This window comes from Genypterus blacodes, unplaced genomic scaffold (genome assembly GCF_046128005.1).
Source record: "Genypterus blacodes isolate CSIRO-AG114 ecotype Tasmania unplaced genomic scaffold, CSIRO-AGI_Gbla_v1 ptg000041l_1, whole genome shotgun sequence".
NCBI lineage: Eukaryota > Metazoa > Chordata > Actinopteri > Ophidiiformes > Ophidiidae > Genypterus > Genypterus blacodes.
This window is the reverse complement of record NW_027466854.1, coordinates 478,558-505,768: the sequence shown is the minus strand read 5'-3', so window position 1 is coordinate 505,768 and position 27,211 is coordinate 478,558. Positions and strand designations below refer to the sequence as shown.

The window sequence follows — 27,211 nt, the reverse complement described above, 5'->3', positions numbered from 1 at the left end:
TTTTTTCCGTTTTTTATTCTGCAGTGCCTTTGTAATGTAATGTAGCGCCAGGTGGAAAAACCTCTAATAAAGCCTCTGCCTATTAAACCCCTCTTATCTGGTATATTTAGAAAGGATCCATAACCAACCACTCTGCTTCTCCCGTCTTCAGCCTCTTGTCTCTACAGTCATACAGCCGGTCCTCACCATAACAACGAGTACCCTAACTTCTTTACAGATGCCAATGTTGTTTTAACATAATTAGAAGTTTGTTTAGCTAAACTAATTGTCACCTTCAAAAGGTTTGTCCCGCACCGCTCTGACGCCTGGGTACCTTGGGAGGCTGTCCCATCGCCTCCTTTAAAGTGTTGCCTTGCTTTGTGACCAGACTGACCTGTAGAGCCGTAGCCCCTGGGCCTAACCAGGGTGTGGCGAGTGTTGGGAGACACTGACCTCAGGCCATAATTGTGCTTAAGTTTTCAAACAGCTTTTAAATCATCATGAGCGTGGTTTTAGCCCCTGGCTCTCTGGGAATAGAATTGATTTGTACTCTATTGAGCAGTCTCCTCCCTTCTGATCCAGCAGCACAAGGCCACTGCTCACTCACATTACCCTCTGTAGCATTGTCCCACTCTGTAATTAACCCTTAGATATGTAGAAATTCTCCTCTTACTCACTATCTTACTAAACGGTAAATGTAACAGGCTGTCATTATTGCTTGTGTAGCGAATTGTTCTCGAAATATCCGCAGCTCAATTAACGGCTCAAGTCGCTGTGGTGTGAAACATGTTGTCATCAACTCGATATCAGAAGTTTGAAGTTATTCTGAGCTTGAAATCCACTGGGCCTCATTCTCGTGGGGCCTAATTCAGCTTCACAGAGTCCATAAAGCCTGGAGGTGTTTTATTGCTTCAAATCTTTACTGAGAGTCATCAAATCAGTCACAGCATCACTGCAGTATCTGAAACAACAATGCATGTTTCCCAAACAGATCTACAGCGGTCATCTCTGATAGATACAAGCTATCTACAGCACTCACGTTGTGTTTCTGGAGGCCCTGTATTGTGATTGCTTAAGGGATGAATGAGGATCTAATTCTTATGCTAAACAGCTTCTGTAGCTGCAGTTGATACCCCTCCAGTCCTAAACCAGACTTCTCCCTCAGAGGCTTCAGACTCTGGCCTGGATTTCTCTCTGCATTAAAGTTAAATAGTAAATGTTTTCTTAGTTAATTTATACTCTCATGCATGTTGTGTGTGTTTTTCTATTGTCCCATTTTGAAGAAATTGTCTTTATTACCTATCTCTTTGTTAAATGGGAGTTCAGTTCTTCTAAAATGCTTTAAATTAAATTCAAACTTAAATGTAGAAAATAATCAAGACCAATAACATTAAGACAACAAATTTCTTATTTTTTTTAATTGTTATGTTTCTGGATTTTCATATTTTGCAAAATTAACAACCAAAAAAAGTCAAATGCACAAAGTAATAAGAAACCGTATGATTGAACCGTAATGATAAAATTGTTCTTGGTTCATATTAAGCCGCGTTGCACAGTTTTACGGTGATTTGCTAAAGTTGTAGCTTTACTGTGGAGCAGAATGAAAGGACAGGCTGAGGAGACGAAGCTCCTCTCCTGGAGATGGGTGTGGAATCAGGTATTGGACAGGTAGCTCCTCAGACCCCTCCCCTCTCTTCCTGGTATATATGAGATTCCCATAGATTCCTATAGAAGCTTCTTCTTGTCCACATTGCATCTGTAGACCACACCACTCTCTCTAGAAAATCTTTACAAATTGCCGTGGAATCCTGGAGCCAGTGGAGCAAACAGCAGCAGCTCTGCTCAACCTCAGCGCCAACATGTTGTACCTGGAGACCGGGACGGCAACGTCATACAGCGAGGTAAGGACAGTGGAGAGACTGGGACTGGAGCATCAGGGGCTTCAACCAGAGACTCACTCTCACCCCATGTCGGTGGAACAAACCAAATACCTGCTAGAAAGAAAAGGCCGAGAAATCTTTGGATCAAGTCTTTTCCAGATTTCCAAATATTTCTAAATGAGAAAAACTTTTCAGATGTGTTTTGGGTCGTTAGAGACTTCATTGTGTGATTTCTTGATGATGAACAAAGAAAGAAGTCTTCATTCACTCACGGTCACTATAGTTCATATACAGATAATGGTTCTATATACTTGATTCCTTTCTTTGCATTTTTAGTGACAGTGTATGTGTAGGTGTGTGTGTGTGTGTGTTTGTGTGTGTGTGTATGCATGTAGTTGTGAGAGTGCAGAGAGCAGGAGAATGTAAACACCGGGAGAATCTCTTGAATCTTTGGTTCTTTTGAAATGGCTGCTGTTTGACTTGCATTGATTTAATGGCCTGCTGTGATTTACCTGCAGTCTGCACGCTGCTGGAGAAGCTCCACACGTTTGATTCACATCTTCAAGACCTCTAATATGCTTTGGAGCGTTTTGATTGTTTAAATTCTCCAAAAGGACCCTTTGAAATAGATCCATAAATGATTGTAATGTGGACCTTGGCCTTCTACATTTAGAAGGCGGTTATTATACAGTAGTGTAGTTATTTTTAGAGTATTTAATTGTGTGTGGCTCGCTTGTTTTAACTGAATCACAGCAAATTAAAGCCATAAAAATTTGAAATGTTAATTATCACCATGAAAAAATGAAAACACAAATTCCAAAATGAATTCTCAAATATTTTGGTGAATTTGAAATAAAACCTTTCAGCTGTAGCCGTGTTCTTTAAGTTTGAGTAGAAAAAACATCATAGAGTTTGACGCTGAAAGTACAAGTGACATGAATGATGGATGATGTGTTTGCAAATCAGTGATAGTCGAAGGTGGATTTACAGACGTAAGAGTGAATTCCATATGAAACAAGGCTAGAACTGCAGTTATTCACAATTTAAACTCTACTCGCCTCATCTAAAGGCTGCCGTGAGCGTGTGTGCCTTTTGTCAGCTTCATTTTCTTGCAAACAATTTGGCAAATAGTAAAACTGATACATCTTATTTTAGAAAAGTAAGATGTTTAATTTCTATCTCAAGTCAACATCTGAAGTTCATTCCCATTTTGTCGTGAGTCAGTCTCTATCTGATCAGCGGCTTTGCCCCGCTCTGCCTTTAGTTGTGTGTGTAAAATGGTGCGTGCAGTATTTTGCATTTTTCAAACCAAATCCTGCATCCAAGCGTGATGTCAACCAAAAAGAGCTGTGCTGGTTTCTCAGATTGCAGGTTGCAGATAGCAGGTGTGTCAGGTCACCGTCTTTTAAGTTGTGGAGCAGGGGGTCTTTAAGTGGTGTCCGGCTCAGTCCCTCCTGTGTGTGAGGTATCAGGTTCCCCCCCCCCCCCCCCCCCCCCTCTCTCCCCCCTCCTCCCCCAGTCTCCAGGGAGCCGCTGCAGCCATTAGAATGTGGCTGGCCAGGCGCTGCTATTTAGTTGGGGATCGTAATTGCTTTAATGGTGTGTTGATGTAGATACAATCACCTGCTCTGCCCACCCCAGCAGGTATGAGTTGTAGATAGACCTCCACCCAGCCCCACCTCAACCCCCCCACACCCCTACACCCCCATTGCCTGCTGAGCCTTTAATGCCTCCCTCCCCTGTGGTCACTCATCTGTCCCCTAGACACTCTTATATTCCAGCCCAAGGTGCATGGAGCTCCAGAGAGGCTGGAATGAGAGCAATTCCCCCTCAGGCAGGGTCTGCTCTGGTTCCTGTCATCTACTGGCAGGTTAAAGTTTTGGCTCGATCACCCCTCACACCTTTGTGACCACCTAACATGGGGAATAGACAATATTGCAGAACTTTGCTCTCAAATTTAAGGAGTTATCTATCCGGCATTTTGATGATAAATGTAGGGCGCGCACACACACACACACACACACTGTTCACAGATATCACAGAATCTTATCGCCTGGTATCTACTGAGTCTGAAACCCACAGAGCAGCCATCAGACACGTCCCTTTGCATGCTTAACCTTATTGTCAACTATACTTTATTACTATTATGACTTACTGCTCAGATTTCAAATAAGGAAATCCCATTTTAAGTGCATATACTTTGGCTCTTGGGTCTTAAGATAGTGACCATAGATCCATAGAGCTGAAGGTGTCAGTAGGTTTGTTAAATGTCACTGTGGTGGAATGAGCAGTAACTATTTCTCTTAAGGTCAACGCTCTCTGACTGTTGCTGAAATGCTTACCCTCACATCTGTGTCAGACAAAGAAGAAGAAGAAGCCTCAAGCAGACTGCACAACCTTTTCACAAACATTATTAAAGGCTGTTGAGGATGTCAAGACTGCTGATTTACCGTTGCTGCACTAAGTAGCCTGACATCCCCAAGGCCTAAGCCACAGCGTTTGGCTATAAACAGGAGGAATGTTTAAGAGCAGCTAAAGTAGTTATTAAACTGTTGCTGTATTACAGTGGAATCAGATCTGGTTAGAGGAAACTAAGGCCCAACTCTTTCCTGGTGCAGCCTTTTAAAAGCGGAAAGCTCACTTCCAGTCAATTAAACATTCAAACATGATGAGGTTTAGGTGAGTGTCCCTGTATCTGGTTATTATCGCTTTATCTCCATTCCTCATCTTTGATCCTTGCAGTCATTTACACCATGAGAGGCTTTATCCCAGGACCGCCATTCAATGTTCAGGATTCTGTGACTGGTTGCAGGCTTTTATCTCAGATTGGTCCCTGGCTGGCGTCGGCCTTTCATCGGAAAAAATAATGTGACATTGATAATTGGTGCCTGTCACGGCCGTCGTCGTGGCAGCGGCAGCACCGGGAATGGGAGAGGCTGTGACATATGTGAGTGTGTGTGTGAGTGTCTGGGAACCAAGGTGCTGGGACTGCAGTAAACCTCTGGATTGCGCCACCATTCATGAGAATCACTGTGTATCACAGGCTGTGACTCACCTCAGACGGGAAGACGTTGTCAAACCAGGCAATGTCTTTTACTTTTAGTTCCCATTAAAATCTGGGAATCCAATTTGGCCGTGTCTCTCATGGATAGAATGAAAAGTAAAGTGCTGATGTTGTTCTTCTTTAAAAAGTTTTTAGTTCGGATCCCCATATCCACTTTAGACCTTTATTATATAGAATCTAGAATTATCCTATTGTTAAGGCTGGAGAGTCACCAGAATGGAGCTTACCTTCCCTCTGTGTGTGTGTGTGAGTGTGTGTGTTCCACTGACAAAACACTTGTCCCCTAACACCTGCAAACCCAGCATATTGTTCTCCAGACAAGCTCTCCTGAGCCCTGGTGTCATTGTTTCCGGGGGGGGTTAAGCAGCCTTGTGCCGCACACACACACACACACACACACACACACACACACACAGTGACCCTCATCCACACAGCCAGTTCCCCTGTGGCGCTGTTGCACAAGTATGCTGAGGTTGACTTGAATGACCCCTCTCAGGTGCTCTGTGTGTGTGTGTGTGTGTGTGTGTGTGTGTGTGTGTGTGTGGTGTGTGTGTGTGTGTGGTGTGAGTCTGTCAGTGCATGTGTTGGTTTTCAGCATAAATGAATATCAATCGTGTTTCATAGTCGGCTAACCTTCATCAGTAGTTTGATAAGCGATCGGCTCTTTGTTGTGTCGGTCGCCTAGCACACCAATCACACCTGGCAGTGCAGCGGTTGTGAGCTGGACAGCTGTGGTCAGCCGGGCTTGAAATAAACAAGAGGCCCTGGAGAGATTAATGGCTGTCTAAAGAGTGAGAGCCCTGGCACCTCGTCCAGGAATGTGCCTTTTATAAATGGAATGGAATGGAGTGAATGGCAAGCAGAGAAAGCAAGAAGAGTTTGGCTGCAGCCCAGGCGTATTCCCTATCCAGATATTTTAATTTCATTCCTCCCGTGCGAAGAGCTTGGGTTGTAGAAAAGATAAGCAGAAGGCTGAAGTGCAAAGATAATGTTTTTGTAAATGTAAATGAGCATAAGTGGTTGATGTGAGGAAGGAGCCGGAGCAGGAACTCAGCCCAGCCTCATGCTTGGTCTCAGTGCTCGGTCTTCACTGTGGGCCATGCCGGTCTGCTTTTCTTTTTTTTGGTTGAAACTAGATCTGTACTTCCCCTCACACACTTTGTTCAGGTGATGTGAGCCCGCACAGCCTCACTCCAGCGTTTGTCATACAACCCCCCCTAAAAAAAAAAGTACTAATTTCATGTCAGTAAATGTAGCCTGAAATCTGTGGCACGCAAATTAAAAGCTCAAACTTACTGGAAAGATAAAGGTCTGTGAATGTATCATTAAATGGTTTAACTGAGAAGAATCTCTAAGAAGGTTTAGGCATTTCTTCAGTTGAACAAAACGCATTTTCATTCCATCAGTGTGTTTATTTACTTCAGTTCATTTTAACCTTCTCAAAAAGTCTAACATTGCCAAAATACTCTCTTTTTACAGCTTTGTACTTTCATCAGAAGTTCTATTCAGTTAGATTCAGTAATGTTCAGCTGTAGTTGATCTGAAGTTGTCTCTGCTCTGGTGACATTCCCCTGTAATGACCTCAAACATTCCTTTGTCGTCGCTCCCTATCCCCCCTTTCCCCTCCATTTTGTTTGCAGTCCCAGTATACAAACCTGGGGCTCCTGAACAGCATGGAACAAAACATCCAAAATGGAAGTTCCACCTCCACCAGCCCCTACAACAACGACCACGCTCAGAACAACGTGACCGCCCCGTCACCCTACGCCCAGCCCAGCTCCACCTTTGATGCCCTGTCTCCATCACCGGCCATCCCGTCCAACACAGACTACGCTGGGCCCCACACCTTTGATGTGTCCTTCCAGCAGTCCAGCACAGCCAAGTCAGCCACCTGGACGGTAAGAGAGCAGAACCAGAACCACAATCACACAAACGGCTTATTTACACTTATGTCCAAATGCTTCAATCACATTGTGTATTGAATATTTAGATTCAGAGGCAAACAGGTAAGTTGTTGTGTGGTGATCTTCTCCTCTTCTGTCCATTTGTCCTTCATCTCCCACACACAGTAACACACTCAAATCACCTTTATGCCATTGATTGAACTGGCATGGTAGTTTAAAGGTATTCCAATAAGGTAAATCTTAAAAGATGTAGACATATTGATGTGGCAGTCATTTGTCAGGTTAAAGGTAAAAAGACGCATCATCTAATCTATCTATCTTCTATCTTCTAACCATGAAATTCTTATCCGGCCCATCGGTGCTCCAGGCAGATTGAGCTGCTCAGTATTTGAAGGGCCTCCATTACACAACTGGAAGAATGTCACTTTAGATGTACAGCTTGAAATCATGACAAATCCTCAGGCATCTGTCTCTAAAGCTCAGACGCTGCTCTTCACTTAGTAAGGAAAGAACAACTCTCAACCCTGACACACACACACTGTCACACACACTGTCAGAGACGCTCCGTGTTCACAATAATATTCTCTTATACATCAAATCAAGTCACTTTTATTTATAAAGCACATAAACTGAAGGTGCTTGACTGTGATTTATGTCATATCATCATAAATCTGTCACTCATATGGACGTATGGTTGAGCTCCCAGGAGTCGTGACCCCTGTTCAGATTTGGGGGCAGAGAGCCGTGGTGTTTTGTTGATTACAGAGGTCGTGAGTGTGTCCAGGTGTGACGGCGCTCCGTGCAGCTCGGTGTCACCATGTGGCGGCTCAGTAACCAACACAACCAGCTCCCCCTGCTCTGTCATTAAGCCTGACAGGCCTGAAGGACAGCTGTTGCATCAGAGCTCCACCTGCATGTTTTGTTTATGTGTCTGCGCTGCACCACGCTGGGCAGACAGTCACACACACACACACACACACACACTCACACACACACTAATAGCTCAGTGGACAGTCACGGTAGCTGCCTCTTTTTTAAATTTAGCATTTCACCTCCATTGAACCATGACTTTGCTCGTTTGCTGAATGATCCCCATGAGTTACCATGGCGACAATTAAAAAAGCTGTTATTAGCTGAACAATAATACATGTAATAACAATCCAGGCAAGCTTCCCTCATAAATGATGTCCAAAGCAACTGTTGAAAAACCTGTTGATCTTCTTGCATAAATTTCAACGCCAGTCTGAGTAAACAGGCTGAATGTAGGGAGTGCTGGGCGATCTCACCTCCCGCTTTGGCCTTGAGGAGTGTGGGATTATGACATTTACTCATTTCCCACAACGCCTCGCTCATCCCTCTCATTTTCACAGTCCAAAAACAAAAGTGTTTGTCTGGCGTGCAGTTGTGCCGAGGCTAAGCGTGTGTTTTGTGAGCGGCGGCACGCCCCTGAGTTTGAGCGGCGCTGGTTTAGGACACATCCCATTGCGTACACTTATAGTGCAACCGACCAGTATATCCCACAATCACAACACATGATGTAAGACAGGTTTGATTGGTCTGAAGTAATGAAGTCTCTACGGCTCTCTGTTGGACTGAGGAACACAAACGTCTTCACCTGGTGCCTCCACACAATACTTTGTGTTTACTGATCAGGTTTCATCCAAAGTCAATGACAAATGGAATGTTCTTATAAAGGTTTCTACATTTAAATTGCTAGTTAAACTCCAGTGCATCATCCCCCTGCTTCCACTTACGTAACTCTAAAGTGCAGACTCTTAATCCTCCCACCGTCTTTGCACCTTAGCGTCTTTAGTCATGCTTGTTTTTGGAGGCTCTTGCTCGTAGAGAGAGTTCATTCTCACTCCCGTCTCCGGCAGCAGTCAGCCTGGTTCTAAAGAATTGTGATTATAGTGTTGGTTCCCATCTTGAAGGAGGCTCCCGCACCTGATCTTGGGAGATCTTTTGCAAAGCTCCCATAATCTCAACCGAATAGCTCAACCGCCGGACCGACGGACTGATGGCAAAGCGCCAGTGAAAACGTCACCGCCGCAGCTTTAGTCTGTGCACAGATCTACTAATGCCCCCTTTTGAAGGCCTGTGGGATCTTCCATGGGACTTAGTGGACTTGTGTACTGTGCTTTTTGATGACTGTTCTTATGGAGACACACCTAATCCCTAACCCACACCTTAACCTCTTCCTGTCTGGGATGAGTGTGACACACAACAGAGGTGTAACACGTCAACATTTCCCAGAACTGCTCCCACAGTTTCCTTTGGTGCTGCTCACCTGAGCCGCAGTCTTCGGGGCTTTTATACTCAGCCTGAGGTCAAATTTATAATGTCTACAGGGTTAAGATGTGTTTTGTCCTCTTTGCTTTGCTAAATTAATGGAGTGTCGCGAACGAGGCGGCCATTGTTGACTGGCAGATGAAACTATTGTGAGGCTGAACGCTGCTTGTGTTTGCCGTGCGTATTAACTGCCACCACACAGCAGTCAAAGGAGAGGAATGTCACGGTCCGGGCTATCACCGGGACGCTGCAGAGCTCGGGGGGGATTACAGTAATGGATTGAGGGCCTGTAGATAATACTTGTGTAAATACTGCGTGCCTCTTCCCTGAACCCTGTGCTCATGGAGTGGGCTCTGTCGTTTTGAGAGAGTTAAGCTTGATGGTTCCATCTCACATTGCGCCGGAGGAGGAGGAGAGTCCTTGAATGCTCAAAGAGAAGAGTGTTCCAGCGAAAGGCGGCAAGACGCAGCTTGCCCCTGGAACATCTGCGGGCCCGTCCCACGCCTCACGAGATGGGGCTGAGACTTGTTTGTGTCAGGAAGCTTGTCAGGACTCGCCCGTCACATCACAGGGAGACGAGCCCTGGAAGCCACAGATGGGAAAAAAAAGGTAGAGGGGAGATTTTTTTTTTTTTTTGAAAGATTGAGTTGAAAAGGTTTTTATGATATGAGCTATGGGGTTTCTCAATCATCGGCGTGGAAAGGCCCATTCTCCTGCAGTTTAGATTACAAACACCTTCTTTACCTTCAACAAAGAGGGCCTCACAGATTCCTACAGTGTGCTGCAGCAGAAAACACAGGAATACTGAAGTTATGAATATGAAAAGAAGACAGAAGATGAGACTTCCTTGTTCCTGCTTCCTTAAACACAATCAGACCACACAGATTGTTTGGAAATCTGTTTTTGGGGGTAATAGAGACAGAAGAGAGTTTGAGTTTTGTGCAGGGATTTTTAAATCTATTTGTAGTCCCAGCTGATTGGCCGATCCCAGAGTGACAGATGCTCCTCTTCCTCTCTCAGTCTCTGACTCCACAGACATGATGCCACATGTGACCGTACAGATCTTCCTCTGGACGTGTGTCATCATGTGTCATCGTGTGTCATCGTTGGTGCTGATGACTGCAGAACAACATTAAATTAAAGAGACAGAAATGTAGAATCATATTTGATCGTACTTCACATTTAGCTCCTTCTTTATATTCTTTAAGAAGCAGGTGTTCTACGTCTTTTACAGACAGAGGAGGAAGAAAAAAACCCTCCTTTGCATTATTGTTGAATTAAACAGGTTGGGGAGAGGTTTGAGGCATGATGTGACTTGTCAGGTATGAAGAAGACAAGACCAGAGGCGCCAAACTGTGCTTGTTTAAGGCCTGATGTTTGTCAGGACTTGACTTCTGCATGCGCCCGCAGCGCCTGTCAGGGAGAAAAGAAGGCTCCAGCTGTGGGCCTGCCTCAACCCGCACGCCACGGGAAGTGTGTATTTGTGTGTTGGTGTTCCATGTGAGGGAAGGTAATTGCACACATGCAGCACTGTACAAGCATCAAAACAAATTATATTCTGCATTGAAGAGTTCTTCCGTGAAGGTTTAGATGTGGTGTGATGGCTCGCTGCCTGACTGCAGACTTTAGGAGCACATGTGTGTTTTTTGTTGCACAGAAGTTGCGGAGCGACGTTGTGTTTGAAAACCCAACCGGCCCGGCTCATTCATTTGTTCCCTCGCTGCCACTGTGTCACGCCAGCTCCTTTACAAACACTTAAAGGTTTTTCTTTCAAATGATTGTGATTAAGCAGCTCTGCATTGTGCGCTGTGTGTTCCCCGGCTGTGTAATTCACATTGTGACCAATGAAAGGCTCATAATTACATGTTAACACCTGAGCACCGCACCCTGTGTGAGCCACTCAATCCCATCAGTCAACTGCTTGCCCTCCACCCTGAGCAGTGTTAACTTTAGCCATGCGCTGCTTTCAGCAATCAGCAGCGGCTCGGCTCTGGCTGCTGAGCAAACAGCACCGGCAGCACATACTTGTCTCCTCAAAGTTTGTAGCTGGAGGGCTGGGATGGTTCTCTGCTCTCTCTCTCTGTGTGTGTGTGTGTGTGTGTGTGTGTGTGTGTGTGTGTGTGTGTGTGTGTGTGTAGACTTGGAGACAGTAGGTTTTAATCTAAACAAACTTTGTTTTTCTAACATTTCTGATTAGATCTTAGCACTTTTTGTTGTGTTGTTTTCACCCTGAGCTACACAAAAGCAGCACCCTGTAATTATTCTAAACACCATGTTGACCCTTCACACCAGGTTTCTCTCTCTCTCTCTCCCTATTGCTCTCTCTGTCTTCTGCTGCCTCTCTCTCTCTCTCTTTCTCTCTCTCTCTCTCTCTCGCTCTGTCTTCTGCTGCCTGTCTCTCTCTCTCTCTATCTCTCTCTCTCGCTCTGTCTTCTGCTGCCTCTCTCTCTCTCTCTCTCTCTCTCTCTCTCTCTCTCTCTCTCTCTCTCTCTCTCTCTCTCGCTCTGTCTTCTGCTGCCTGTCTCTCTCTCTCTCTATCTCTCTCTCTCGCTCTGTCTTCTGCTGCCTCTCTCTCTCTCTCTCTCTCTTCTCTCTCTCTCTGTCTTCTGCTGCCTGCCTCTCTCTCTCTCTCTCTCTCTCTCTTTCTCTCTCTCTCTCTCTCTCTCTCTCTCTCTCTCTCTGTGCTTTGGCTTCTCCACCTCATTTAGCTGACTGACAGAGGCGTACGGGGAGTATCAGGTTAGGAGCAAAGCGACAACTACAGCCATTCATCTTTGGGAGAGCTGCTTTGATTTGAAGCAAGACAGAGTTCAGTCACCGTGTTGATATGCGTGTGTGTGTGTCTGTGTGCGTGCGTGTGTGTGTGAGTGTCTGTGTGTGTGTCTGTGTGTGTGTGTGTGTCTGTGTCCCGCAGCTCCAACCGCACTGCCATTCACACAGACTTCATTAAATTAGTGTGTGGCACTACCTTGAAATGTGTTTAGCTTGTGAATCAAATGAGGAGCGAGAGACAGATGAGTGATGAAAGGAAAGGTTGCACCTGGGGGAGAGAGAGAGAGAGGGAGGGAGAGAGAGAGAGAGAGAGAGGGAGAGAGAGAGAGAGAGAGGAGGCTGTCAGTGCCAAGCTTGTGTAATATTAAAAAGGAACATGGATGACTTCTTTTCTTTGGAGGAAAACTTAATAGAGGTGGAACGTTATGTGCCATTGTTTCCAGCGCTCAGCCCCGGGGCGCTTTACACAATGTTCACTTTTCTTCACTCAGAACTGAACCTGACAGGAAAGTTCCCCCCCCTCCTCCCTCCTCCTCCCTCCTCCTCCTCCTCCTCCTCCTCCACCCTGTCTCTCCTGCACACGGAGGCTTTAACACTCTGCTTACACTGCACTGATTTGAATGGTTTGTTTACACACTGGGGTTATGCCCATGAGTGTTAATTCAATCTTTCTGCTCGCTCTCTGGTTTCCAGCCGTGCCAGAGAGAGAGAGAGAGAGAGAGAGAGAGAGAGAGAGAGAGAGAGAGAGAGAGAGAGAGAGAGAGAGAGAGAGAGAGAGAACACATCCATTATTCATAACTCCTGGATTATAAACCTGAAAGTCTTGTGATTAGTCTTTCATTCTTCTGCTCATTTCAACCGAGCCCCACAATGGAGAGTGTATATTGGACTTAACCACACTTTGTGCGCGGGTATAAAGCTCAGCGTTGCCGTGGCTCTGCTGCGTGTGATGAGCGGCCATCAGACGCTTCAGCTGCAGCTTCAGCTCCGCCCTGCAAGATGAAAGCCAGGCCCAGTTTAATTGCTGCTGGAGGGGTCCGTCTTTATGGCTCCCCTCGGAAGTCCCACAGGCTCTCCATCAGACATCTTTGAGGTTGCTCAATACACACTCAAGCCCTGTGTGTGTGTGTGTGTGTGTGTGTGTGTGTGTGTGTGTGTGTGTTTATCTAAGTGGGTCATAATCACAGTCTTGTCTTTACACTTTCTGCTCCAGGGGAAACCAGACGTTCACAGTCCAGCTAACAGGTGTTGCCCCGACCCATCCGTCCTCTCGCTCTCTCTCTTCTCTCTCTCTCTCTCTTATTTTGAAGCCTCAGCAGTTTCCTGATGTGTGCAGCAGCGTTGTTGACTTGTACACAACATGGCCTTCATCCTTCATCCCATGTGACCTTGTGTCTCTGTCCCCTGTGCTCTTCCTCCTCCACAGTACTCCACAGAACTGAAGAAGCTCTACTGCCAAATTGCCAAGACGTGTCCGATCCAGATCAAAGTGCTGACCACGCCCCCGCAGGGCGCCGTCATCAGGGCCATGCCCGTCTACAAGAAGGCCGAGCACGTGACCGAGGTGGTGAAGCGCTGCCCGAACCACGAGCTGAGCCGCGAGTTCAACGACGGTACGTGTTTCATTGAATTTGTTTTAAAGAATGATCACTTGTAACGTTTGTTTGTCAGCTCGGTGATCGTGGTCTTCTCCTTTAATGACATCACTGATTCCACCTCCAGGTCAGATCGCTCCCCCCAGCCACCTGATCCGTGTGGAGGGAAACAGCCACGCCCAGTATGTGGAAGACTCCATCACGGGACGACAGAGCGTCCTGGTTCCATATGAACCCCCCCAGGTGAGCTGTCCATCAGCCTGGACCCACACACACACACACACACCCCTCACCCTTGACTCTGACAGATACAGTGACAGGCTCCGAGCCTTCAGCTGACCTGTCGTGTCTCTCATGTCAGCCCCTCCAGCCCATCAGTCAGTCTGTGCTGACACGAGAGCCCAGACCCATCAGTGTGTCCCCACTTCATCTACACACACCTCACTAGCAAACACTCTGATATTGTTTTGATGTAGTAGGCTAATCTAGTTGAGGTCATGAGTTATGACTTTACTCTGGCTTCAGCTTTGTCCTCTGAAGCTTTACCTCCTTATTGAAAAGCTTCCAGTGAACTCTAAGAGCATGTTAGTCAGATAAAACACTCAGCTGTGATCTATTATGCTGCAGGAGTCGACTCTCAAGTCTTATACTGTGGTAGAAGATGAGGAAGATCAAAGTAAAAGGATGAGATCGGCCTTGATGAAATGATAAAAGCAAAGTTATACAATGGAAAGCTTCAAAAAGGTTCTAATAAATCAAGCGTGTGTGATTGAGGTGTAGCTCACCCGTCTCTCTCCTCTCCTCTCCTCTCCTCTCCTCTCAGGTGGGCACAGAGTTCACTACAATCCTGTACAACTTCATGTGCAACTCCAGCTGTGTGGGCGGGATGAACAGGCGCCCCATCCTCATCATCGTCACCCTGGAAACCAGAGAGTAAGACACAGAGCCGCCTCTCTCTCTCTCTCTCATCTCGCCTCCAGCGTAGCGGTGGAGTTGTTTCTGATCCGGCTGTAATCCCGTCTCTCCTCAGCGGTCAGGTATTAGGCCGGCGGTGCTTCGAGGCCAGGATCTGCGCCTGCCCGGGCCGAGACAGGAAGGCGGACGAGGACAGCATCCGCAAGCAGCACGTCACGGATGGAACAAAGAGCAGTGATGGTACGAAGCGCCGTAAGTAAGGCTGGGGCTGGTGAAGGGCTGACTGACTTTGGTTCTGTGACACTCTGGACCCTGGACCCTGGAGCGAACGCATGCCGGCCTCTCTGCTGCCACTCTCACTCTTTTCCTCGCTGCTCCTGCTTTAAGCCCACTGTGTGTGTGTGTGTGTGGGTGTGTGTGTGTGTGTGTGTGTGTGTGTGTGCGCACTCACTGTAACCAGCGGTGCTCTGAACACTCTCCCCTCCTCCCTCCAGCCTTCCGCCAGGTCTCCCACGGCATCCAGATGTCCTCCATCAAAAAGAGAAGATCAACAGACGAGGAGGTTTTCTGTTTGCCTGTAAGTTTGATTCCCTGTGACTTTGCTCCAGAAACAAAGTTTGAGAGTCTGGGCGGCTTATTGACGACGTCTCTCCCTCCCTCTCTCTCTCTCTCTCTCTCTCTCGCTCTCTCTCTCTCTTTCCCTTTCCCTTCCAGATCAAAGGCCGTGAAATTTATGACATTTTGGTGAAAATCAAAGAGTCTCTGGAGCTCATGCAGTTTCTGCCTCAGCACACTATCGAGTCGTACAGGCAGCAGCAGCAGAATCTCCTCCAGAAACAGTGAGTACCAGCATAAAGCCTCTCCTGTCTCACACCTCCAAACACACACATCTGCGTTCCTGTGCCGTCCGTCTCCACTAACTCACCTGCTGAATGAAGGCAGAGCTAAATCTCCCTTAACCTGTGTGTGCGCCGGTGTTGTTGTTGTTTTGCGTCTCCTCTTACCTAACGAGATGAACTTGTTGCCGTGACGGTGCATCACGTTGATAACGGCCGTGCATGAGTAGCCTGGATCCTTTTTATTGTTGTCGCCGAAGCGTTGCAGCCATCAAACAAAGGCCGCTGTTGGTAAGACAATAATTGCCCTTGAGAAGCCTTAAGTTGCTTTGTTTATCTCAGCGTGAACACAGATTTCTCTCAACGCCAGAGCCTCCGGGCGATCTCTGCACCGTGGAGCCCTGATTTATTTATTTGTTCCTTTCGCTCTCTCACGGGATACGAGCCAATGCTGATGATTCGTGACAAATGAACCTGGCGATGCTTTGTTAAGGTGAAGCTGCTAAAGGCTGCTGGTTACGCCTTTGGGTGCTCTGCCAGCTTTTGCACAACAGCAGCAGTCACACACACAGAAAAGAATCCCTTCGCTCGCTCTCATCTATCGGCTCGTGCATAATTAAAACTGTCTCAGACGCTCACACACACACACACACACTCACACACGCTCGGCCTGCTCCACGCCCAGTTTACTTTAAGCTATGGAGAGAGGGCTGATGGATGTAAATGATAGTTGACAGGCCTGTGATGATAATTACTGCTTGTGTTATAGTTTCCCATTAAGACACTGACACACACACACACACACTGGCACACACACACACACACAGAACACTGCCATTTGCTGCTTCTAACCTGTTACTGATGACATCACTGACACGATGGTTTGAGTGACTGATTTAGATTTGAGATTAGATTAATTTATTCTCATTTTTAGTCTCAATTTGCTGTTTTCTGCGTAGGATTTGCTTTATTTAGCTTCGTGTACGAGTCCATCTTCCTCTTGTTTATTCTTCACCTCCTCTTCCTCACTGCCGTCTCGTGTGTGTTCTGACCTGCGACACGTTTCCCTCACACTCTGAAATCAAAAGCCTCAGCAGGTGTGTGAGGCTCTCTCACTTCCTACATGCTGATCTGTGTTTGCATACTGCCACCTTCTGGACAGTGGCGTTAGTGCAGCCTGCGCTCCTTTTAGAGTTAGTATTATTTAGATATGCTACTGTTATAAAGTAAAGCGAACACTAACCCTTCACACATAACAAAGTCATGTGTGTGTGCTGTGTGTGTGTGTGTGTGTGTCCTTCACTTATATTCCATCTGTGGAGCTTGGTTTCTTGCTGTCTGCTCCTCTGGGCCTCTGTGTGCTCTCTTCTCTCTCCTCCTCCATCAGTGAGCCCTTATTTCTGCTCTCTCTTCTCTCTGGTTCCTCCCTGCAGTCTGCTAAAAACTCGCCTTGGTAACCAGCTGCTGGAGCCTGCAGGAGAGCCCAGGCGGCGCTGCACCTCCTCCTGAATCTCTACCCCACATTCCTCCTCCTCCTCCTCCTCCTCGGACCTCTGTCCTCTCTCCTCCTTTGTTTCATCTCCCTCCTCCCTCCTGTTGGACTCGCTGGGATCTTGCACTGAGGAAGGGATTTCACTCAAACTTTGTTTCCTGAGTAGAGTGACATGGAACTAAGAGGCTCTCCTCTCTGTGCTCATGGTGCAAAGTCAGTGTGAGCTCTGCTGAACCGAGCTCTGCAGGCTCTCCAGGCTCTCCAGGCTCTCCAGGCTCTCCAGGCTCTCCAGTCTGGTCCAGTCTGGTCCAGTCTGGTCCGCTGGCTCCAGTGAACTCCACAGACTGAGACGATGTGTTGCATGCGTTATGTTTGTCATTAAAGTGGATCTTTAGCAGGGTGATCCTCAGGCCACGCCCTCTTATTTACATGGCAGTATCACTTATCCGTTGCATAGAGATTGTTTCATGAAAACCTCGACCCAGACGTCCTCTTTAACCCACGGTGGACTGGAACCAAGCTTCCATGTTTGTTTGTGTTTACTTGAACCTCTTTGTTGTGTCTGTGCTCCATGTGAGAGCTGGACTCACAGAAGGTCCCGGAGTGTGTGGGGTTTTATTGGGGGAAGAGATTTTATTATTGAGGTAACTTTGCTAATGCTGGTCATGATTTCTAAAGACACTGCAGGTCAGTCTGAGCGTTTGTTCTTCATGGAGTTTATCAGAGGGAATGTTTACAGATGAACGTTTGCCTCTAAGGCCTTTCTGTTTGAAACAGATCCTTTGGTTATTTTTGTGGCTTTTGCACTTTTTGTTTGTCAGATCTTAATAAATGCTTTTTGCTTGAACTCTGTCCTTTCTTTCTATTCTATGACTTCATCTGATCATGTCTCCTTACATGCTTATCTGATTCCTCATGAATTCTACTCAGTGTTAAGTGTAACCACCATGTTGGTAGGGGTCGTTACCTTGATTGATTGATTGAGGTTGATTGATTGTAACGGCCTGTGACCTCCCCTCTCTCTCTCTCCCTCTCTCCCTCGTCCTCCTCCAGGAACTCTATGCCATCCCAGCCTTCCTACGGCTCCCTCTCCCCCACCCACGGAAAAATGAACAAGCTGCCCTCCGTCAGCCAGCTCATCAACCCTCAGCAGCGTAACACACTCACCCCATCCAGCATGTCTGGAGGCCTGACTGACAGTAAGTGTGCCCCCTTTGTTCCTCTTCCTGTCTACCTCAGGCCGTGTCAGCCCCCCTTCCATCCCTCCTGGGCTTATTATATATATATATGTGTTTAAGGACAGCGTGTCCGGACAGGCGAGAGGGTCCTGTACACCTCTCAGCCCCCCTGACACAACGCTTCCTCCCCCTAAAATAAGAATGTGATCCCTGTGAGCCCCCCTCCTTTCCCCCTCGCCTCCAGCCCGCTTTGTGGGCCTGGAGGACCTGTTGTGATGCATTACCTGTCATGTTGAGAGTAACCTCTGCATGCTCCCCCCCACCTCCATTCCCTATGTTTCAGCTGACATTACGTAAGCTTTAGATCCCAGAGCAGTAGTGGAAGCTCACGGTAGCTGCTTTTGTCTCTTCAGTGACTCCTATGATGGGCACTCACATCCCCATGAACGCTGACATGAGTTCACTGAGCCCCACACATGCACTGCAGCCACAGCTTCCCTTGGTGCCTTCCTCCCATTGCACTCCCCCTCCTCCATACCCAATGGACAGCAGCATCTCCAGGTACCTGATCCGAGCACAATGGGACACATCTGGATTTCACAGCTCACCGCAAAAGCCAGCGTAGTAGGGAAAGATTAAACATAGACACTGTCAAGGTTGAAATAGTCTTTAATTATGCAGCAAAATAAACTTTGGATATATTTAGGAACTCACAATGAAGTAGTTGCATGTAGTTCCCAGGAGGGCACAAAATAAATCACAGTTAGAAAGAAAGTAGCTACATTTTAGATTTTCTTTTCAACATAAAAACAAAGGAGACACAATCTTACCTCAGGACACAGGAGCCTATTGATCCACATGCTTAGTTTGACGTTAGTATGAGCCAGATTAGATACGAGCACTGATGCATTCTGAAACATAAACTATACACAAAGTTAGTGGCGCTTCCACCGCTGACCTCTGACCTCCTGCTCCGCCCCACAGCTTCCTTGTTCGGCTGGGCTGCGCAGGCTGCCTGGACTACTTCACAGCACAAGGCCTAAGCAACATCTACCAGATTGAGAACTATAACATGGAGGTGAGCCATTGCCTATCCAACACAAGTCATTTGAGGGGTTAGAGAGAAGAATGGCTCCGCCCCCCTCCTGCTGCGAATACTAACGCTACCCTGTGTAATGACCATTAGGACCTGTCCAGGCTGAAGATCCCTGCTGATTACCAGCACATCATCTGGAAGGGAATCATGGAGCACCGACAGGCCATGGATTTTTCCCCTCCTCCTCACATAGTGCGCACCACCAGCGGGGCCTCCACAGTCAGTGTGGGCGCCTCTGAGGCCCGAGGCGAACGCGTCATCGACGCTGTGCGCTTCACCCTTCGCCAGACCATCTCCTTCCCACCTCGCGACGAGTGGTCCGACTTCTCCTTTGACCTAGACCCTCGCCGTAACAAACAGCAGCGCATCAAGGAGGAGGGGGAGTAAAGACAGAAGGCTCCACTCACGTCTCCGCCTCCTATTTTTGTTTTGTTTTCCCATTTCACGCCCGCTGTTGGAACATTTCATTTCTAAAACCTGGTATTTAGTGCAAATGCTGTTGAGAACGAAATGCATATTGAAATAAAAATGCACTTATTTTTGTTAGTGTTCTGATTCTTGGTGGAAAAATGGTGTAAAGGTGCATTTTATTATGTTCAAATTTCTTGATAGCACTTCAGAAATGCTGATAAGAGTGTTTATGTGTTCATGATTCATTCCAATGTTAAAGCATGACTGGAAACAAAGCTTGTGTTAGAGGGCTTATTAGGGCTTTTATTTCTGCTGTGGCTCATGACGTATATTTGAGTTTGTAATCGACTATGTGACCCCATTATGGTTGTACACTGTAGTTAAGTACACTGGTTTTGTTCTGTGGCATAAGTCAGCCTTGATTGTAAACATTTCAGAAATATCCTGTCAGAAGTATTATGTTGATTGATGGGTGTTTTTTTCTGCCGCAGCTTCTATATTTTTGCTTTGTCATTGTGAGACCAACGCTTCTCCTTGTGTCAGATTCTGAAGTCTCATTTGTTTGTTCTAATGCTGTTGACCCAGTGTTTTAGAGTGGTAACATACCATGACTGATGTCCTTTGTATTACTGTTCTTTATATTTTACCGCTGTGCAAAAGCCGTGATTTCATTCAAAGGGCAATCTTGCCTTGCACAAGTATTTTTGATTCATGAACCACGTTGTTTTGGTAGAGGTTTGTTTTTATTTTGGCCAAAACTTATGGTATAAATGTATATAAATTTGTATAGTTATTTTTTTGAAAGTTTCCCTTAAAAAAAACAAGATTTTCATCAAGTCTGGTAGCTTTTATCAGGAAGAATCACGTTTGGAGCACATACAGTGTGTGTGTGTGTGCCCTTCATAGCCCATAGTCCATGTTTATGTAGCCTACATTGTTAAAAAGCAGAGAAAATCTGCGCTTCCATATTTTTGTACAATGTATTGTAAATATGTTGCAATATACCGGGGTATTTTGATATAAATCAAAAATAAATATCCATAGTTGCTGTAATACTCCTGTGTGTTGTGTTATTGTTGTTAAAGGTACAAGCACTGGTGTGTTTGCTGTGTGTAAGAATAAAGTCAGACATTCTCTACCTGTTTCCATTTTAAGGTTGACATTCCAAAATGTTCCTGAAATTTTCCGAAATTACGGAAATTTCCCAAAAATCTTTCGGAAAAAAACAATTAACCAACATTTTTCTTTACAAATTCTGAAATGTTCAGATTTTTTTTCTGAACGAGACAGAAATTGTCAGAGAAATTGCTGAAATTTTCCAAAATCTAAAAATGTTTCAATAGTTCAGAAACTAAAAGGGAACATTTTGAAAACTCTTAAGTTAATTTTGGGAAAGTTTCAGAATAATTTTGGTAAATTTTGGCCTAGGGAGCCCCCCCACTTCAAACCACTGAAGCTGTGACCAAAGCAGCGCTGTATAACAATCTGTAGAGTCACACAACAACAGAATGACTGGAGGATGAAGAGTTTCCTACACTGAGGAGACATCAGTCAGTCAGGAACAGATGACATGGAGACACAGTCATATCATTACCACCTTTATTTCTCCTGAGCTTCAAATGTTTAGCTTTTGTATCTGCATTAAGTATATTGTTAAATGGAGCTATTAACAGAAAATGCAAAGACCAAAGTGTAAATGTGCATGAGAGGAAACACAATGAACACACATGATGCTAAGCTGGAGCGACCACTCCTCATAATTCACTTACAGAATGTACAATTTAAGAAAAATAGCCATCTTTTTACATTTCACACAGATTGGGCCAGATGTGCTCCAGTCACTCCACCTCTGCTACATGAGCCACCTCCACCTCCATGGTCTGAATCACCTCAGTCCCGTCCTCTAGTTTCCCCCCGGTTATCGCCTGTTGGGCCAGAACATAGTTCACCACCTGCATGATGCCCTGATCGGACAGCGTGGCCACAGACGGGTCGCCCGCCGCCTGAACGGCCTGCACGGCCTGCACCGCCTCCATGGCCTCCACCGTCTCCTCCGTGATCAGCACCGTCTCTATCTCCTCTGCCGGCTGCTCCTCGGCCGGGCGGAGCTCGGGGGGCAGGTCAGAGGTGAGGATGCTGACGGCGTGCTCCACCTGAGTGCCTTGGTTGTGGAACTGCAGCGTGTCTTTCTCCAGCATGATCTTCCCCGGCAGGTTGTCGGCGTGGTACTTGGCCATGTGCTTGCGCAGAGTTCGTGCGTCGATGTGCGCCTCCTGGCAGATGGGACAGACGTACGGACGCTCCCCCGTGTGCGTGCGGACGTGGCGCTTTAGAGATCGAGCGTCGGCCCAAGCAACGCCGCAGGTCAGGCATTCAAACGGCTTCACTCCTGAACGCAACCACAACAAACGTCACGACACAGATCACACACATGAGCTCTCACACACACACGCACACGCACGCACACACACACACACACACACAGGGGCTCACCTTGGTGGTTGTTGATGTGCCGCCTGTATTCCCGCAGCATGGTGAACTTCTTCCCACACTGCTCACACTGCCTCTCCAGGTTCTGCTTCACTCGGCCCTTCTTGCCGTGCGTTGCTTTCTTCACGTGCCGCCTGAACAGAGCTTTCTCAAAGAACTCCTTCCCACACACGTTACACCTGAGGAGAGAACACATGACGCACAGAGGCATGAGCTCATGGAGCGGACACGGTACTCAGACTCAGATTGAGTGAGTCCAGAGTGTGTGTACTCACTTGTAAGGCTCGGCCACGCTGTGTGACTTGACGTGGGAGTACCAGTCTTTCTTCCAGCTGTAGCATTTCCCACACACCTCGCACTGGAAGGGCCTCAGACCCATGTGCTTGTTCATGTGCTGCTGTAGATCTTTGGACTCGTAGAACGTCTTCTCACAGCTGCAGCAGAGGGGAAACATAAGGTTCATGCAGTAAAGCTCATCTTCGTGTTCATCGCTCGTGTGCCTGTGGACAGATACTCACTGAGAACAGGCGTACGGGCGGACTTCAGGTTTGGGTTGATGCTTCTTCAGGTGCTTGCTCAGAGCCGACGCTCGGTGGAAAGTGGCCCCGCACGTGTTGCATAAGTACTTTGATTCACCTGCAGAGAATCACAACTTTATGGCACAGCTGCATAGAGACAGGTGTGGTTAGAGACAGACAGGAAGCTGGCGTACAGACCTGTGTGGACGCTGGTGTGCTCCTCCATGTTCCGCTTGCTCACAAAGGACTTCTTACAGTATTCACACTGGAAGTGCTTGGTGACGTCGTGCAGCGCCTTGTGCATCTTCAGGTTGTGTTTGTGAGCGAAGGTCTTGCCGCAGGCCTTACAGGAGTGCGGCCGCACGCCCGTGTGGCTCAGCATGTGGATGCGTAGAGAGTAGAGTTTGGGTAACGTCTTCCCGCAGATGTCGCACACAAACTCCCGCTTGGTGTGTCGGGGCGACGCCTTCTCCTCCAGGTCGCCGTCGGCTTTGCGCTCGGCGTTCTGCTCGGCGGTGAGCTTGGCGACGGGAGGACGCTGGCTGCTGTGCTGCTTGTGTCTCGCCAGGTGAGCTTGAAGAGAGGCAGAGTACTGGAACTCCTTACTGCACAGCTGCAAGGTCACAGAAACAACAACATGAACACCAACATGAAGTCACAGGGAGACTTCAGACTCTGATGTGGCTCAGGATGGTGAACATGTAAACTCACGCTGCATTTGTAACCCCGAGCTTTCTCGTGCTTTAACGTGTGCATGATGAGAGAGTAGCGTCTCTGGAAGGACATGCCGCACTCTGAGCACGTGTGTCCCGGGCCGCCCTCTCCTGGAGCCTGAGCCGGTTTGGATCCGGCCTCTGGTTCTGGCTCCGGCGCCGTCTTGGGAGCCTCGTCGGTGCCGAGCTCTCCTGCCGTTATCGACTCCACGGCTTTGGCCACTGGGTCTGTCTCTGCCTCACATGAGGTCTGTCCCTCCTCCAGACTCTCCACTGGCTGCTTGGGCGGTCTCCCTCTCTTCCCGGGCCGAGGACTCACCTGAAAGACACAAGCATGGTGGAAATGAATCTAATTTGCACACAGATGACCTGAAAGTATGACTTCTTATAAAGCTTATTGATGCAGAGTAAATCCCTCCTGGTTGACCTTTTGGACGGGGGCTCTCGGTGGAGTTGACCCTTTGTTGTCCTCCTCTTCGTTCTCCAGTCCCATGTGCAGACGAGCGTAGCCTCCTTCCCCGATGGAGCGCTGCCTCAGCCGCCTCCTGTTGGGGTCGTCAGCTGTGACCTCCAGCTTGTCTCCCTGGTTGTCTTCAGCAGGAGCGTCTCCCTCCTCCACAGGCACCTCCTCCACCAGCACCTCCTTCTTCACCTTCGCTGGACGCCCCCGTTTGCGTTTCAGCGGCTGTGGGGTTTCCTCTACCATCTGGACCTCGGCTGTCTCCTCCTTGGGCGATGTTGTTGTTGTGTTGTTCTGCAGCACGGCGGCTGTGACCTCAGCCAGAGACATGGCTGCCTCAACCTGGCTCTGTTTCTCCGCCTCCATGTTTATAAGAAAGCCTTCTGCTTCCACCTGCGGCTGCTCCATGGCTAAGCAGGCTGAGACCACAGCCAGGGACTCGCTGGCTCCGGCCTGTCCGCTGTGAGTGATCACAGTCATGGTCTGTCCCTCCGCTCCGTCTCCTCCGGGTGAGATCAGAGTCACCGTCTCTCCTGGCTCCTCCGCTCCAGAGTGAGCGATCAAAGTCATCGCTTCACTTTCTCCAAACTCTCCGCTGTGGACCTGCACCGCCTCTTCCTTCCCGCCCTGGGTGAGGATGGTGATGGGCTGCTGGATGAAGGCTTCTTTGGTGGGCGTGTCCAAATCCAAGGCCTTGTCTGTGACAGCGCCGTCCGTGTGCGTGACCTCCGCCTGGTCCTCGCCCTGTAGGGTCACCATGAAGGCGGCGGCTGCTTGGCTGGACTCGTCCTGAGAGATCTGCTGCAGCTGCACCATGGTGTGGACCGGCCCCCTCTGATACACCGTCAGCTTGTGATCCTCCACCTGCTTGTGCACAGACTCACAGATCTGCAGCACCTCCGCCATCAGCAGATGCCGCGCCAGGTTGGCGATGTCAGCCATTACGCAGAAGTGGAAGGTGAGATTGGATGTGTAAGCAAACTCCAGCAGCGGCAGGAAGCTGGCTTTGGTGAACCCTGGACAGAGAAAGAGACGGAGAGTCAAACAGAGCCGTCAGAGAGACAGGATCCACACAGAAACGGCCCAGAGACTCACCGGACAGATCCACCACAGCTTCATGAGTGGAGGCGGCGCCCTTCTCGAAGAAGAGCTCGTTGAAGTATTCGCTGCACGCCGCCAACACGGCTTTGTGCGCTCGGTACTCGTCTCCTTCAATCAGCAGAGTGATGTCACAGAACTGGTTACTGAGGCGCTGCTGGTTGAGTTTGTCCAGCATTGTCTGACTGTGTTTGGGCAGGAACTGGTTAACTTCACCTTTACTGTCCACCTGTCAGACACAAAGAGACACAGAGGGACACACTCACACCTGGGTTTACAGGTAAACATTGTAATTTCACTTCTTAGGACTGTAAAGACTCTGTGTGTCTGTGACTCTTACAAAGATGAGCTCATGCTTGGTCACTGGCTTGGCCCCTCTGGACTTAGGCAGACTGGATGACTCAGTTAAGCACAGCTCGTCATCCTCTTCTTCTTCCTCGTCACTTATGCTGACGGCCCCTTTGCGTTTCCACGGCCGCGTTAACGGACGAGTCCCCGAGCCGTCGTCCGAAGCCCGTCTGCTGTGACACTGTACACACTCTTTAATGAAGTGTTTCACATTCTGCAGGATGCCTGAGGAACACAACACACAGATATGATACAGATGTGACACTGCTGAACAAACATCTGGTTCAAACATCATTACAAATGTGTGTGTGTGTGTGTGTGTGTGTGTGTGTGTGTGTGTGTGTGTGTGTGTGATAGTACATAACTTTAAACTTTGCATTGTGTGACTACTTGCCTATTTACATCAGGTTTTTTTATTTTGTTTACATTCGTCATTCTATATAAAACGATTTTTATTATTAATGCGATTCATAAAAGTTATGAAAACTGGAAATTTGAATAGAAACCCTTGTGACATAACGTCTCGCTGTCATCCGGAGGCCTAAGAGAAACACAGAGCCAAAACATTCCACCAAACATCCGGCAGGTGGCAGAAGAGAGCAACCTGCTACACCATCACACAACCAAACACAGCGGCTGTTCCGCTGATTAAACCGCTGAGTCTTGAGTTAAATGTAGTTCTATAAGGAACATAATTACCTCTCCACCAGTATTTCTGTGAGATAGACTCCCAGGTGAGTTGGTGGTTGAGATGCTCGCCGTCCTCGCTGATGTGTGCCTGCTTGATAAGTTCCTTCCTCCCTCCTTCCTGCAGCACCACCTCCAGCTCCATGAAGCCATCCCGACCTTTCAACCGACGCTGATAATATAAAGTCCCGTTTCGTACAACGTAGCAAGTGGCCGCTTTGCGTATTTTTCTCTTCGTATTCCCAGGCGTCCCCGGCGCGTAGGGTTCACGTTCATCAGTCAGATAGCGTCTGATGGCCAGGTAGCTTTCTTCACACGACATGTCTCAAACGGCCCGGGCTTCATACGCCGAACTACGCATTTATATCGAACACGAGCGCCTCCTCGGACTTCTACAATTTAAGTCGATATTTTCTACGGCGCTCGATTAGAAAATAACTTGAAAATGGAAACGTAAATACAACATTTCGAAATGTTTTCCAAGGTGGAACTGCTGTTCGTAGCCGCCAGGGATAGACTTGCCTGAACAGACAAAATGGCTGCTGCACACCCGGAAGCTGCGTAAGCAACGGCGGAAGTTGACGACCACACGTCATGAACCATAAAGTCCACTAGATGGCGACACGTCCAAACACACGAATGGCTGCCGTGGCGGTTGTGTTGCTTTTGTCTGTTCACAGCTTGTTAAAGTGCAGATTCTAAACACGTAAGGTTCTCCAGTCCGGTCCAACCCAGTTTAGCACAACAGCACTGCGAACCCTACATATGTGTGGCGGATAAGGTTCAGCTTTTGTTGACATTGTCTCAGATGTCATGGTACTAACAGGTGTTTTGGAAATGTAGTCAGTCCCCTTGTGTAGTTACAGTGGTGTGAAATACTTCATTACGGCACACGATTGTCATACAAATACTTCCTCATTTAGACTTGATCTTTATTTTGCCTTACAGCCGTGTGGAGTGCTGGCTGATGATACACATACTCACTGTCACACAAGATATAAACACTACAGTGAGTACAGTTATTATCCAAAAATAATAATTTGGATATTTCAGCACAATTAACCGCAACAGCCAAATTCATTTTACTCAAGTTTTCTTTCTAATGCGTGAATTTTATTCAGAGTCACTCTTAACAGAGTCCTTCTTCACTTAAAATCCAACTTTGTGACACCGCCACTGCATATATGATTGGACCAGGCAACATATTAGAATCACATCTCAGTGTGACTCAGTCTCTCACAGCGGCAGCGCTAACAAATGGCCTCAACAATTACCACTGAGTTGCATCAACCTCTCTCTGACACAATGTCAACAAAAACTGGACACTAATGCGACATAAATGTCCAAAACACAGATCCTCCTGGCTGTGAAAGCCCTGTTGTTCAGTTTGTCTGGATAAACCAATGAAGGGGCTCAAACCCGTCAGCTCCCAAACCAGCCCAGGCCGTCCAGGAAGACAAGACGGAATAATCCCTGTAAAATCTTA

General features: G+C 47.6%; 2 protein-coding genes across 4 annotated transcripts; one reads left to right on the top strand and one right to left on the bottom strand.

Moving 5' to 3' along the window:
• Window positions 1-1,693: 1,693 nt before the first annotated feature.
• tp63 (tumor protein p63) lies at window positions 1,694-20,466 on the top strand. Of its 3 annotated transcripts, none has more exons than XM_076148631.1 (12): window positions 1,695-1,880; window positions 6,564-6,821; window positions 13,315-13,501; window positions 13,611-13,726; window positions 14,307-14,416; window positions 14,514-14,638; window positions 14,893-14,975; window positions 15,113-15,237; window positions 17,780-17,925; window positions 18,318-18,465; window positions 18,889-18,982; window positions 19,091-20,466. In XM_076148631.1, the coding sequence occupies exons 1-12, from the start codon at window positions 1,839-1,841 to the stop codon at window positions 19,385-19,387; spliced, it is 1,731 nt and encodes a 576-aa protein (XP_076004746.1). In that variant the 5' UTR covers window positions 1,695-1,838; the 3' UTR covers window positions 19,388-20,466. The 3 variants fall into 3 exon arrangements, with proteins under 3 accessions (XP_076004747.1, XP_076004746.1, XP_076004745.1); XM_076148630.1 differs by having other exon boundaries at window positions 14,514-14,650; XM_076148632.1 differs by lacking the exon at window positions 18,318-18,465 and having other exon boundaries at window positions 1,694-1,880; window positions 14,514-14,650; window positions 19,091-19,229.
• Window positions 20,467-21,001: 535 nt separating this feature from the next.
• Window positions 21,002-26,261, bottom strand: zbtb11 (zinc finger and BTB domain containing 11). The gene is made up of 10 exons (XM_076148651.1): window positions 25,738-26,261; window positions 25,031-25,263; window positions 24,688-24,919; window positions 23,560-24,608; window positions 23,131-23,451; window positions 22,618-23,032; window positions 22,420-22,537; window positions 22,177-22,335; window positions 21,905-22,080; window positions 21,002-21,800 (listed from the first exon to the last, which is right to left on the bottom strand). The coding sequence occupies exons 1-10, from the start codon at window positions 26,045-26,047 to the stop codon at window positions 21,250-21,252; spliced, it is 3,564 nt and encodes a 1,187-aa protein (XP_076004766.1). The 5' UTR covers window positions 26,048-26,261; the 3' UTR covers window positions 21,002-21,249.
• Between the last annotated feature and the right edge of the window lie 950 nt (window positions 26,262-27,211).